General features: G+C 49.4%; 1 protein-coding gene across 1 annotated transcript in view; it reads right to left on the reverse strand.

The window, feature by feature from the left end:
* Positions 1–6,112: 6,112 nt before the first annotated feature.
* Positions 6,113–14,797, reverse strand: part of mcoln1b (mucolipin TRP cation channel 1b) — a 20,400-nt gene continuing 11,715 nt past the window's right edge. The window contains exons 6-14 of the mRNA XM_064314434.1: positions 14,723–14,797; positions 13,927–14,026; positions 13,410–13,516; positions 12,948–13,085; positions 12,023–12,124; positions 11,798–11,920; positions 11,090–11,296; positions 9,863–9,993; positions 6,113–9,061 (exon numbers count right to left, since the gene is read on the reverse strand). The exon at positions 14,723–14,797 is cut by the window's right edge and continues 22 nt beyond it. Of these exons, the coding sequence (XP_064170504.1) occupies positions 9,025–9,061; positions 9,863–9,993; positions 11,090–11,296; positions 11,798–11,920; positions 12,023–12,124; positions 12,948–13,085; positions 13,410–13,516; positions 13,927–14,026; positions 14,723–14,797 (1,020 nt within the window). The 3' untranslated portion in view covers positions 6,113–9,024. The remainder of the gene's footprint in view (positions 9,062–9,862; positions 9,994–11,089; positions 11,297–11,797; positions 11,921–12,022; positions 12,125–12,947; positions 13,086–13,409; positions 13,517–13,926; positions 14,027–14,722) is intronic.

A 14,797-nucleotide genomic window follows, 5' to 3' on the forward strand; every position in this document is an offset into this window, starting at 1 on the left:
CTCCAACACCCCTTCCTCAGACCGCCCCTTCCCCTCTGCTTTCCCCGCCAATCCCCCACCTGCTTTCCCAGCAACAGACATCTGGGTTTTTGTTAAGCACGTAGCCTACGACGGCGCGGGGGTAGGGGAGCGCACAGACTCAAGACCGTAAAAAAAGAAATAGTGTGATAATGGACAAGGCTTAAAATCAATTGACTGATGTTGCCCCCAAAAAAACGAACGGAGCATCCGTTTGTTCTCCACGTCGTTCTATCTGGAGATGGAGAACTGGAGGCGTGGGTGGAATATGTATGATATGGTGTAGCCTAATCCCAAATCAAAATCTGCTACATGCATATTTGCAGCAACAAAAAAAAACTGATTATGCATCATTAATACGGTGAGATAGTTTACTTCACAGATTGTAGGCTACCGATTTTAACATTCTCCTTTGCAACAGCCTTGTTTCTTGGTCAGACGAGAGAGGGGGAAGAGCCGGGAGGAGAGGGAGGGAGGGAGAGAGAGAGTGAATGTGCCAGACGGAGGAGGGATGGGTGGAGAGCTCCACTGTATCTACTGTAAAAAGCCTCCGTTCGGCGGACAAAGAAGGCTTTAAGAGAGCTGAAAAGAAAACGGAGAGAACACAGATAAAAGAATAAAAATAAGACGACAAAGGGGGCGAGATGGGGAGGAGAGGTTGGGGGGGGCTATCGGGGGGGGGGGCTATCGGTCTTCTGGTATTTTTACGGGAATTATATACGCTTTTGTCTGTGCGGCGTCACTCACGTTGGGCTGGCTGCTGCCTGGTGCGCTGCGTGCTTGTCTGTCTGTCTGTCTGCTTGGCTACTGGCTCGGTGTTACAGCAGCTGTCTCGCTGCCAGACAGAACCAGGCCTTTATATTTTATGCAGGCGGGCACTGGGCGGACTATTTTCGCCCGTCCCAACGGCAGTATAATCGTGATGACCTCTTGCCACAGGTTTTTAATGCACTGGGTATAAACTTCTCTGTCCGCAGACATATATAGATCGCACATTACAGCAAAGTAGAGACGGTAAATTGTGACGTGACGCCGGGGTTGAAGGGCGCACTTCACGCGCACATGATAAATTTGGGCGTGGTCTACCACTTTTAGTTATTGTGCTGCTAGTGGTAGTGCTGCATGCTTCCCAATATTGTTGGGTTTTTTTTTTACCCGGCTTTTAGATGGGGTTACAGTAGACAACTTGTAACTGCATATTCTTTTCACAGCTTATAGGGAAATGAGACAAGAGAAGGCAGTGCCATAACGGTGCAGTGCGTGATGGGATACTGGATGACTTGGCTGCTGTTACTATTCTCATACAGTGGAGTCTCTTTCGGATCCACTTTAACACATTACCTTCCCTCGCTGTCCTCCCTCGAGCGAGCTGTTTTGTGACTAAATTCTGTGATGTGCAACAAGGGCACAGACGAGGAACAAACCAAAAACGGAACTGAAAGGTCCTCGAGGGATCGCTGCTCCTCTCCCCTTTCATTAATCGGAACCAAACGCCACATGGTGTGGCTGCCATATTTCGTCCTGGAATTTTGGGGGTTCCCCCCCTGGAAGCAGGGGAAGGGAACGTCGGGGAGGAAGGAATAAACCTCGGCGCTCCGAACGCACGCCAGGTCTCCAGCGCCGCTCAGTGTGGGACAGGCCTGCAGCTCTCCGGGGAGACGGCTGTGCTCTGTTCCACCACTGTGTGGAGTAGGGGTCTGTCTGCTGCATGTGCGCACGCGGACCACACATAAACACACACACGCACACGCAAATTACACGCACACACATAAACACACACACGCACTCACACAGGCACACACACACACACACAGGCACACACACTCACACATAAACACACACACACACACACTCACACATAAACACACACACGCACACTCACACAGGCACACACACACACACACTCACACATAAACACACACACGCACACACACAGGCACACACACTCACACATAAACACACATACGCACACGCAAATTACACGCACACACATAAACACACACACGCACACTCACACAGGCACACACACATAAACACACACACACACACACACTCACACATAAACACACACATGCACACGCACACATAAACACACAGGCACACATAAACACACATGCACACACATAAACACACACACGCACGCACACACACACATAAACACACACACGCACACGCAAATTACACGCACACACAAACAATGTATGGCATGCACACACAACAGGCACAAGAACACCAAAGATCCGCGTGGCTCAATGGCCATTCTCTTGGAATCCAGAGCTAAGGGTTTGATTGTTGATGCTGATTGGATCCAGGCCGTAGTCAGAGAGGGTATAAGCACTGCAGACAGGGAGAGGGGGCAGTCAAAAAGTCTGTCTTAGGTGTTTTAGTCTTGTATGAATCTTTAAAAAAAAAAAAAAAAGTTATTCTCTGAAGTGGAAAATACTAGCTTGTTTTAAGTTATTGTTCGCTTGACAAGTGAAATTTTCTTACCCCAAATCTTGAAAAGAGTCAAACTCCCACCTCATTAGCAATATGTTTTGTCTTATTTAGCAACAAAAAAAAAAAAGTAATAGAACTTAGATTTTAAGTCAAAATATAAGACTAAAATACTTGTTGACACTGACTCTTGCTTTGTTTTTTTGCAGTGTGGAGGTGCTGGTGGCCGGAGGTCTTGGCATGGTCCAACACTAAAGACAAAGAAAGGAAGCCTTGGGCTCGACGGCAGCGGTGGTGGTCGGGGCAGGAAGGGGCAGGGGGGGGGCGTGGGGGGGGGGCAGGGGGGCATTCACGGCCGCTGCCGTGCGGCTCATTGTTGATTTCCCGCGGCTCCTGAGCGCGACCAGGCCGGGGAACAGAAAGGGCGCGGCACACCGTCACGCCCAATCAGAGCCCAGCTGCCAGCTCCCTTCCTTCCACCAACTGACAACTGCCCTGTATGAGGGAATACGCACACACACGCACAGACAAATGCACACACGCACACATGCACACACACACTCGCTCACACACACACACACACATCACACAAACACACACATGCACACACATACCTCATACACATCACACACACACACACACACACACACACAGACATATCACACACATCACACACACACCACACACGCACACGTATTAATCTCTCATTGACCGATAAGGGAAACGTGTACAGGAATGTGCCAACAAATGCACCAAACCCAGCAGCACAAACACACCCCCCCCACTCCGATCCTCTCCACCCCCCCCATCGAAAAACGAGCAACACAGACTCAGCCACAGGGCCTCACACAGACAGAGCACCCTGTTCCTGCAGAACACACAGGGCACACCCCCCCCCTCCCCTCCACAACATACACACACATGCACACTGCAGCCAGGAGCCCGGTGCATTCTGGGAAGGATTATGCAATAAGACCGGTTAATGTACACACTGCTGCTCCTCCTCCAGTCTGGGAGGAGGTTTGGATGGAAAGGGGGTTGCGGGGGGGGCTGCTCCCCCACACGACATGCTATTAACGCACAGCGCCCTCCTCCCAGCACAAGTACGACGTCGCTAAGCGCCGCTGCCTCAAACAGTCGCATCCGCACAGAACTCGGCGCACGCGCGCGACGCACGCGCGGCCCATCCAGGTTCGCACACGCCTGCAGAATGCGCCGCAGCGCCCCGGCCTGCAGGATCCGCCGCACGCCCTGCGGCAGGCGAGCCGAGCCGCTTTGCATAGGCACGGCGCACGGAGGATTTAACCCTTTTTTACGGCACGCGGGAGATCACTAACACGCCATCAGAATGCTCTCAGCTGAACATTCTAAACGCTGATGTCACAGTCGCCACGTGGTGACTGAAAGCAACGGGGTTCTAGAACACTTAGAGAGAAGAAAAAAAAACACCCTTCAAAGAGTTACTAAGGTAGCTCCCAGATAAAGAGTTACTAAGGTAGCTCCCAGATAAAGAGTTACTAAGGTAGCTCTCTGATAAAGAGTTACTAAGGTAGCTCCCAGATAAAGAGTTACTAAGGTAGCTCCCAGATAAAGAGTTACTAAGGAAGCTCCCAGATAAAGAGTTACTAAGGTAGCTCCCAGATAAAGAGTTACTAAGGTAGCTCCCAGATAAAGAGTTACTAAGGAAGCTCCCAGATAAAGAGTTACTAAGGTAGCTCTCTGATAAAGAGTTACTAAGGTAGCTCTCTGATAAAGAGTTACTAAGGTAGCTCCCAGATAAAGAGTTACTAAGGTAGCTCCCAGATAAAGAGTTACTAAGGTAGCTCCCAGATAAAGAGTTACTAAGGTAGCTCTCTGATAAAGAGTTACTAAGGTAGCTCCCAGATAAAGAGTTACTAAGGTAGCTCCCAGATAAAGAGTTACTAAGGTAGCTCCCAGATAAAGAGTTACTAAGGTAGCTCCCAGATAAAGAGTTACTAAGGTAGCTCCCAGATAAAGAGTTACTAAGGTAGCTCCCAGATAAAGAGTTACTAAGGCAGCTCCCAGATGACGGGCTCCCTGTAAGTACCGCCAGGCGGTAAATAATGAATGCACGGCTGCTTTAGCGGTATTGGATCGGGGCTCTTATTGCCTTTTAGATGACGGCGAGAAGGCGGTGGTGCGCAGACTGCTGACTAGGTACCGCGTCTTCCCCCCACAACATCCTGCCGTCGGTGGGCGTGACCCTTCTGCCAGACAGTTGAACGTGGGGCGAGCTCGCCGTGTTTTTTGGGTTGGGAGCGTGTGCCTAGCGTGCTTCTCCTGGCAGTGCCCGGGGATTATGACCTTCTGCTTGACCTTCTCGCTTCTGTGGCACGCAGACCTGTGATTGTCTTTATCTTAGTGTAAAAATGCTTGAAAAAAATGTAAATATATTAGCCAGATTCATGTAATGGCCGTGTGTCCAGCCAAATTAAGGTTCATTGTTTTTTCTCTGACTGCCTGTGTGCGTGCATCCTCGTGCTATTGTTCCTCATTTTCCATTTCTAACATTGAACCTCTTCTTTTTGTTTCCCTCCCCCTCCCTCTTACTGTTACTGTGCGTCTATTTTTCTTGACGCTGCTTCGCTTGGCCGATCCTGGTTTCCATTGCTCACGTCTCCCTCCGGTGGAAACTCAGTGTCATTACAGCCCATGGAGAACACCACAGGCAACAGCAGAGGTGGTCTCACTCTCACAGCATATTGTCTGAGGTACAAAAAGTTAAATTAACTTAAATTATTATTGTTATTTAAAATCTATTTTTTAAATCCCGATTTAAAAATGTTCAATAGCATTTCCCGGCTTGTCTGAAAGCTGACTCTCCCCAGCGTGCTCCACCGGCCTGTTTCGTTTCTGCTTTTGTTCATTTTGCAGCCGCTGCCCTGGTACAGCTGGACTGCAGGCGCCCAATCCGCCAGAGGACCACTAACACACGGCGAGGCACGGACTGAAGCCCACCCTCCCTGGGGAAAGGCTACGGCTAACGGCGCGCTGCTGGGTGGGTCTGTCGGCACTGGAATGGTGTGGTTTTGATACAGGACCGATTGGGGGGGCGGGGGGGGGAATTATCCACATACTGGAAGAGTGTTTTAAAAGGACGAGACCACCAGGGGCTGCTCAAAATGGAACCTATTATATTATATTATATATTATACTGCAGTCAGAATGACATTTCTGGAGGGCCTGCTAAGCCCATGAGAGGGTTTTTAATGCATGCGTTACGGCTGGCCAGCCAGCTCAGGTGCTGAATGGTGGTTAGTCACAAAGCGAGTGAGCAGGTGAGGCTGAGATCAGAAAAGAAAAGACTCACACACTGGCTTTATGTTCCAAAAAAAAAACTGAATAATGGCATTTATTTAACCATGAGAACCGTTAATGTTTCGACCAGGTCGGTCTCGGTCAGAACACTCAGGTAAGGTCCAGGTGAGGCTGAGGATCCAGCAGCTCAGCGCACAGCCCCGCCCTAACGACACCGGCGGCTTTAAGCCGACGCCCACAGCATGACAGCAACATGGCCGCCTGCACACAGAGAATAACACAGAGACAGCAACATGGCCGCCTGCACACAGAGAATAACACAGAGACAGCAACATGGCCGCCTGCACACAGAGAATAACACAGAGACAGAAAAACGGACTGGCAGATAACACAAGTGTGATCGCTTTTATTAGACCGGAATCTGTACATCAGCAGGGCAAGGGAGAAACACACACGACCGCACGGAGGTGTTGAGCTGAGCGGAGGTGTCAGTCCTGCCCTGTACACACACAGGACACTGAACCCTGTAAAATCTTTTAACAAAGAATGGCTGAAAACGTAACTTCACTGCAAGTTAAACCTTATCAAAACTAAAAAAAAAATAAAGGCCCTAACTGCCCTCCTGTTCGCCCCTCAGGGCCGTACAGCTGGGGCTGGGGAGGTAATCTCCGCTGGGGGGCGTGTCCCGTGTGGGGAGGGAGTGTTTGGACTCGCACGTCCGCCGCATCCTGCAGTGGAAACTGGGATAATCCCCCATAATCCTCTGGGCTCGGACACAGATCCAGCTTATCAGTCGGGTGACCAATGAATCACCAGCAATTCGCTTTGGCCACGCCCACACCCAGCAACCTGACATTCTTGTCATGTGGACTCCACAGGCGATACACAGCACTTTGTTCAAAGTGTAATTTTGCATTATTGCCATTTTTACTGAACTCCTCTCCATCCAATAGCCCCTTGCAGCTCCAGATTTAAAAAGACCAAGCAATGTAACAAATGTAAAAATGAGGTAAACCTATAAAACAAACCCACATGCACACACATGCACACACATGCATGCATGCACGCACACACACATGTGTATATGTTTGCAGGTTTGATTCCCAGGCAGGGCGATAGGACGTCAGTAAGGAGCTTTCCCTGGTGTACTGTATGTGCGCGGCAAACTAAAGTAAGGCTGTGCTAAACATTCTATCACTAAACTAAAACCCGTGTCGCTCAGCCGATTCCATTTGTGGATTCCCATACAAAAGAAAAGCCACACAAATATAGCCATGAATACAACAAACTGAAAAGTGAAATATTTTTGTTCTAACTATGTACATGAGTTAGTGTATGGATGTACTTTTCCCCCCACTGTTAACAAGATGTACAGCAAAAAAAAAACAGCAGTTCAATCATATCAACATTATGACTTTGATTTTTCTATTATTACCATTGATTTTCACATAATAATTATACATTTTTTTGCGGAAATAATCCTTGAAGCAATGGACTCACTCACAGATACAGACATATATAAGATACAGATATATAAGTATTTCAGTACGTCAGTATGTCAAAAAAGAAGTGCCTCAAAGAAAAGTTAAATTATAAAACCAAAACCTGTTCAGTTAAAAAAGACACTTCTGTTCACCACTAACTTTTGCTACTGTGCTAATGGATAGTTTACACTGAATACATGTTTTTCTAACTGCCATTTTCCACCAACCAATCGAAACTGGTCCCTTTTTAAAATGAACTAGGGAGTGTTCAATTTTTACCTGAGGTTTGCTTTTAGTCCAGTGATAAAACACCTCATCCAATCAGTGCTCTCGCGTTGAATCAAGTGTTTTTGTGTTGGACTTGCACGGCAAGAACATAAGCTGGCCATTTGGCAAGACATATTGGGCACCACAGAAATGAAACTAAAATGGATTCCCTGTACATCTGGCGCTGTTCCCCGGTGTGTCTGAGAGGTAAGAGCGTGTATCTGCAACACCACGCGGCCTGCTGCAATTCACCTCCAGAACGCTGCGCCCACATTTACTTCCTGTCCTTTGCAGTTGCACATCCATTTACTTTCACTTCTCCAGTCACTCAGAAGACCGTCCAATCAGAACACTCCACTCAGAAAACTGTCCAATCAGAACACTCCACTCAGAAAACTGTCCAATCGGAAACCAGTCGACTCAGAAAACTGTCCAATCGGAAACGTCCACTCAGAAAACTGTCCTATCAGAAGAGTGCAGGGTTAAGCAGTCTCTCCCCCCAGTCTCTCTCGACCCTGAGTGGCATGTTCGGTGGCGTATGGCCTACTGGATCATGGGCGACGGTCGGTTCCATATGCCACCACCCGCTTGGCCTCCATGTTCCTGCTTTTACACAAACTAAGCTCTCAGGTACTCTGCTGGAGCCACTGTTTTGGGAACCTGAATCAGCGGGTGCTTTGGATGCTGACCAGTGGCTAGATTGCAGACATCACTAAAGCCTTCATGACTGTGGATCTCCTGGGCCAGGAACACAATCACAATGTGTTTAATCAACAAGAGGTGGCCTTCCTATAAAAACAAACAAGCCGCTCTCTACAGCTGCAAGGCACAGCGTCTTCTACAAGCAGTGACAGGTTTTTTTTTTTCAGACAAGTGACTTTCTACGAGAGAGCAGAGATACAAGTAAGTGCGGCTAAGAGCTGAATAGTTTGCAGGGTGAGCGTGTGCGTGTTGTATGTTTGACCCACATGAAAACCTACCACTGTACGTCAAATAGGTAAACTATTCTTCCTTCACTGACACTATAAAAAAGGCCACACAGGCTTAACATGATAACCATCTTAAAATAATAAATGCAAGATAAGAAATAAACAAATAAGTTAAAAGATCTCAAGGGCCTTCCACTTAGACTAGATTGACACAAAATTATAAGATAGATACCATCTTACAAACAGTGGTTCCTTCCAAGAACCAAGTCCACTGTATCATTGAGCACTTCACATTGAGCGCTTCACTTTAAATTTGGTCCAGTAATTCCCAGGTATATAAACAGGTTACAGGAAGAGAACATAGCTGTAAACATAGCATGCCATGCTAAATTATGGTGACTTGAATAAATTAAATTAATTACAATTTGCAAACACTTGCAAATAAAAGGTAAGTTAAAAAGAAATTCCCTCCTCTCCAAATCGAGTGTTTTAAGTGGAAACAATGTGTGTGTGTGTGTATGCGTTTATATACCCTGTGCAACTCATGGTGCTGGCGTGAACAACAGTGTAATACTTGATGTTAGCCAGTAGAGGGAGCAACGGGTCCAGTGTCAGTTCACCACCAAGCCGTCCTGGTATGTTGTGGTTCTAGAACACATAACAGCATCATTGTGCTGGTTTTCAGCAGATATAAAGCTCAACAAACAGCAAACCAGAATAACTTGACAGGTAATTGGGTAACAAAAAACTCCCTGAACACATCCTGTAATGATTAACAGGAACAGGAATTAACACACACTCTCTCTCTCACACACACACACACACTCACACACCCACACACACACTCTCTCTCTCACACACAGACACACACACTCACACACACTCTCTCACACACACACACACACACTCTCTCACACACTCACACACACACACACTCTCTCTCTCACACACACACACACACACACACACACACACACACTCTCTCTCTCACACACACACACACACACTCACACACCCACACACACACTCTCTCTCTCACACACAGACACACACACTCACACACACTCTCACACACACACACACACTCTCTCACACACTCACACACACACACACACTCTCTCTCTCACACACACACACACACACACACACACACACACACACACACACACACACACACACACACACACACACACTCTCTCTCTCACACACACACACACCACTCACACACACTTCACACACACACACACACTCTCTCACACACACACACACACACACACTCTCTCTTTACACACCCACACACACACACACACCACACTCACACACACTCTCACACACACACACACACACTCTCACACACTCACACACACACACACACTCTCTCTCTCACACACCCACACACACACACACACGCACACACACACTCTCTCTCTCACACACACACACACTCACCTGTCACAGCAGCAGAATATGGAGCAGGGCCCGGTCTCTGGGCCGCGGAACTTTCCGGAGCCGGGCGTGTCCTTGCACTCGGCGATGAAGGTGTGCAGCTGGGTCACATGCTCAGGCTCCTGGGTCTGGTGCTGCAGAGCAGGGATACACATTCACAATCTTTAAAAAATTTAACCTTTATTTAACCAGGTAAGTCTCACTGAGAAGAAGAATCTTTTTTCCAAGAGAGACCTGGCCAAGCCTGCAGCGGCAGGAAAAACATAAAACTTACAGGCTACAAATGTTTAGGACCAATCACACCCAACACAAAACAACACACCAGAAATATACTAGTAAAAGGCATTAACAGTAAAAACAACAAATAACATGTAGTTGTTCCAATGACCTTCGCCATGCACTTAGTGTACGTCGCTTTGGATAAAAGCATCTGAAATGTAATGTAATAACAATATCACACAAAATACATTAAAATCACATGCCATAAAACTGGGGTTATAAGGGACTGTTAATCACAAACAAAGTCAACTCCTGATTGGTTGTTTCCAAGCCTTTCATTAGTGATTTAAATTCACTGAATGTATTGGGTTTCTTTCTATGACCGCAGATTAATCAAGCCTGTCCCACTTTGCATTTCTCCTTCCATCCCACATCTCCCTCCTCCTTCCTCACTCTTTCCCCCTCTTCTACTCACCCTCTTCTGTCGTCCCTCCCCTCCTCCCCCCCCCGGGGCTCTATTACATTACTGTCTCTGTGGTGGTGTTCCCTCCCTCCTGCACAGGCAGAGCCACGGGGTCTGCTCTGGCCTTAATGGATTTAAGGAGCTTATAACACAGATAACCCACCTCAGCTGCTTCCTTGGATGTGAATCTGCGGCTAATTCTGAAGTGGAAACAAACACAGGCAGAGTGTGCGAAGTGTGCTAAGAGTGTAGAGCAGGGTTGGGCAGCTCTAGTGTGTGGCATAACTGACACCTGTGTCAAACCTGTGCCATTCTGCTTTAACCTCCCTCACTCTCTTCACTTTCACCTCCACTCTGTGTCCTTTCCACATCCCCCTGTACTCCCTTCCCCCCTCCTCTCCTCCTCTTCCCCTTTCCTTCTCCTCTTCCTCTGCTCCCTCTCCTCTCCTCTCCTCCTCCTCCTCATCCTCCTCTCCCTCTCCTCTCCTCCCTTCCCCCCTCCTCTCCTCCTCCTCCTCCACCTGCTCCTCCTCATCCTCCTCCGGTACCTTGATGGTCTCGTAGGCCCCAGTGATGAGGGCGATGAAGAGCGACAGCACCATGTAGATGAAGAGGGAGATGAAGGTGTAGAGGTAGACCTGGCTGAAGATCCACACCAGCGGGCTGCTGCCCTGCATGCCCACGAAGGTCACGTACATGTCGTCCCCGTTGATCAGCGAGAAGAGGCACTCGGACACCATGGACAGGGAGCGGAACTGGGGGGGGGCACAGGGGGGCACAGGGGGGCACTGCTGTTAGCACCCTCAACACCACGGGTGGCCAATCTACCGATCCGAAAAGGGGTCGGTGTGGGTGATTCAAATAATTAACTACTAACTTATAAAGGTCTTTATTTTTTTATTTATTTTATTTAAACTTTATTTACCCATGGTAGGTTCACTGAGCATGGATGCTCTTTTGCAGGAACGCCCTGCTTCATGGAGTATAACTGGGCAAGGCCAAGGTCTCAGTGTACAGCTTTCTTCAGTGTCTACACGATCTATGACTAGAGAAAACTTTACACTGAGAAGATAGACTTGTCCAGTTGTCCACAATTAAAAGTTACAGCTTCATGCATACTTACTGTCTCAGCTTTATTTGACGTGATAGGCTAGGCAAGTCTGTACCTTGACGTGATTGGCTCAGCGGGTCCATACCTTGACCTGATTGGCTCGGCGGGTCCGTACCTTGAGCTGATTGGCTCGGCGGGTCCATACCTTGACGTGATAGGGCCCCAGGACGATCCAGCCGCAGAAGCAGTAGCCCATGTAGATGGCGGCGGCGCAGCAGCAGAAGCGGATGACGTTGGGGAAGGCGGCGCGGAGGGTGATGATCAGGATCTGCCGGGGGGTTAGTAAGGCACAGTACTTCACCTCCTGCGGGTCGCGTACAAATGCGGCTACAGAGGATGATGAAGATGAAGATGAAGAGCCGTCACTCACGTTGTACTTCTGGAAGAAGCTGAAGTAGCGGATGACCCCCACCCACACCAGCAAGGTGGAGGTGCCCAGCAGGATCCCACACACGTCATAGGAGGACAGGTTCTGCGGGGGGGACAGAGAGTTGGATGAAAAGGGGGTGAAGGGGAGGGATGTGGGGGGGGTGAAGGGAGCGGGGTGAAGTGGGGTGTTTGGGGGTGACCAGGGTGAAGGGGACGGTGAGGGGGGGGGGCAAGGAAGAGGACGATCAAAGTACAGTTTACTTCCTGAGTAAGCCGGGGTTAGTGGTGTTGGGGTTAGCGGTGTTGGGGTTAGTGGTTTTGGGGTTAGTGGTTTTGGGGTTAGTGGTGTTGGGGTTAGTGGTTTTGGGGTTAGCGGTGTTGGGGTTAGTGGTTTTGGGGTTAGTGGTTTGGGGTTAGTGGTTGGGTTGGGGTGTAGTGGTTTGGGGTTAGGGTGTTGGGGTTAGTGGTTTTGGGGTTAGCGGTGTTGGGTTAGTGGTTTGGGGTTAGCGGTGTTGGTTAGTGTTTGGGTTAGGTGTTGGGGTTAGTGGTTTTGGGGTTAGCGGTGTTGGGGTTAGTGGTTTTGGGGTTAGTGGTGTTGGGGTTAGCGGTATTGGGGTTATTGGTGTTAGGGTTAGCGGTGTTGGGGTTAGCGGTGTTGGGGTTAGCAGTGTTGGGGTTAGTGGTTTGGGGTTAGCGGTGTTGGGGTTAGTGTTGGGGTTAGTGGTGTTGGGGTTAGTGGTTTTGGGGTTAGGTGTTGGGGTTAGTGGTTTGGGGTTAGTGGTGTTGGGGTTAGGGTGTTGGGGTTAGTGGTTTTGGGGTTATGGTGTTGGGGTTAGGTTTGGGGTTAGGGTGTGGGTTATGGGTTAGGGGTTGGGTAGCGTGATGTAGGTGTTGAGGTTGCGGTGTTGGCGTTACGATGAGTGCGCCTGAGTGATGCGACTTGATGAAGCTGCGTGATGTGACCCACTGACCACCAGCAGGATGTACCAGCCATTAATGAACTCCAGCCTGTCGCCCCAACACACACGGCGCCCCAGGCTGCTCCTGAAGAACCGCACAAACTCCTGTGTGGGTGTGTGTGTGTGTGCATGTGTGCGTGTGTGTGTGTGTGTGTGTGCGTGTGTGTGAGACAGAGGAGATAATAAAATAGAAAAAAACAGGAACTTAAAAAAAAAAACAACAACTACACTTTAAATGTATAAAACATTCCTGCCCCACCTGTCTCTCTCTCCCCCTCTCTCTCTTCCCCGCCCTCCCTCTCTCCCTCTCCCCCTCTCTCCCCCACCCTCCCTCTCTCTCTCTCTCTCTGCCTCTCCCACCTCTCTGTCCCTCCCTCTCCCCCCTCTCTCCTCCCTCCCTCTCTCTCCCTCCCTCCCTCCCTCTCTTACGTTCTGCAGGAATATTCCCCTGACGATGGACCTCCCACACAGCAGTAGGGACAGCAAACACACCACCGCCACCAGCAGGTCAAACAGCAGCCGCTGGTAGTTCTCCGCTGTCGGGGCGGGGGGGGGGAGGGAGTAGGAGGAGGGGAGGACAGAGAAGAGGAGCACAGGAGACGAGTGGAGGAGAGGAAAAGAGAGGATAGACAAAAGAATGTTAGTAATCATCACCAGAAAATTCCCATCAGTGCTCACCTGTCACCTGAAACCAGTTTCTGTTCCACTTCCTATATCTCAGGACTCGTCCGTGCATCACACTCCTCTCCTCCTCCTTCCCTTTCTCTTTCTCTCTCACCTCCTTTTTACACTTTATTATGAATGCTGTTCTCCCCCCTTCTCTCCCAGTGCAGAATGGCCAATCGCAGGGTTGGTAGTGAGCCTTGGGAGCATATGGCACCCCGTACCCCCTCTCAACCCACCCCACCCCCCCCCCCCACCTCCCCAAACCCCCCACCCCCCTCACCGTGCCCCGACACGCTGGGGTCTGTGCACTCCTGGATGGAAGCTTTGTTATGCAGGCTAATCTTCACCTGCCCACTGTGAGCCTTGTTATCCAGCACAATCTGAGAGAGAGAGAGGGAGAGAGAGAGAGATAGAGAGAGAGAGAGGGAGAGAGAGAGAGAGAGAGAGAGAGATGTAAGCACTGCAGGAAGTTACTTATAAACCGACACACAGCATGTACACTACAATCTGAGGTATCCATGGTCACACATGATCACACATATTTACATACGCACTGCAGGCAAAAGCATATCTGAGCAGCAGCCCTGGCCCCCCATGCAGCCCCAGTACTACGCACACAGAATAATCACAGGATCCCAGCACCCACTTTATGGGCCCGTAAAGCCTTATGTAGAGGCCTCACCTAATGCTGCAGTTATTTCTCCTAGCTGCGACATTTCACTGCGCTGCAAACCGCGCACTACAAACCACAAGGTGCGCTGCAGACCTTCTGGGCTACAGGACGGTCATTCAGCATTAACAGCCACGCCCGACGGCTGCCGAACACCCAGGGAACCCCTGAACACTGACCCTAACCCTAACCCCTGAACACTTACCCTAACCCTAACCCCTGAACACTGACCCTAACCCTAACCCTGAACACTGACCCTAACCCCTGAACACTGACCCTAACCCTAGCCCCTGAACACTGACCCTAACCCTAACCCCTGAACACTGACCCTAACCCTAACCCCTGAACACTGACCCTAACCCTAACCCCTGAGCACTGACCCTAACCCTAACCCCTGAGCACTGACCGTGACGGTGAAGGTGTAGCAGTCTGGGATCTCATTGTTAATGATGGTCTGGATGTTTATGGCCTTCAGCTGGAA

The sequence above is a fragment of the Anguilla rostrata genome, chromosome 17 (assembly GCF_018555375.3).
Source record: "Anguilla rostrata isolate EN2019 chromosome 17, ASM1855537v3, whole genome shotgun sequence".
Lineage (NCBI taxonomy): Eukaryota > Metazoa > Chordata > Actinopteri > Anguilliformes > Anguillidae > Anguilla > Anguilla rostrata.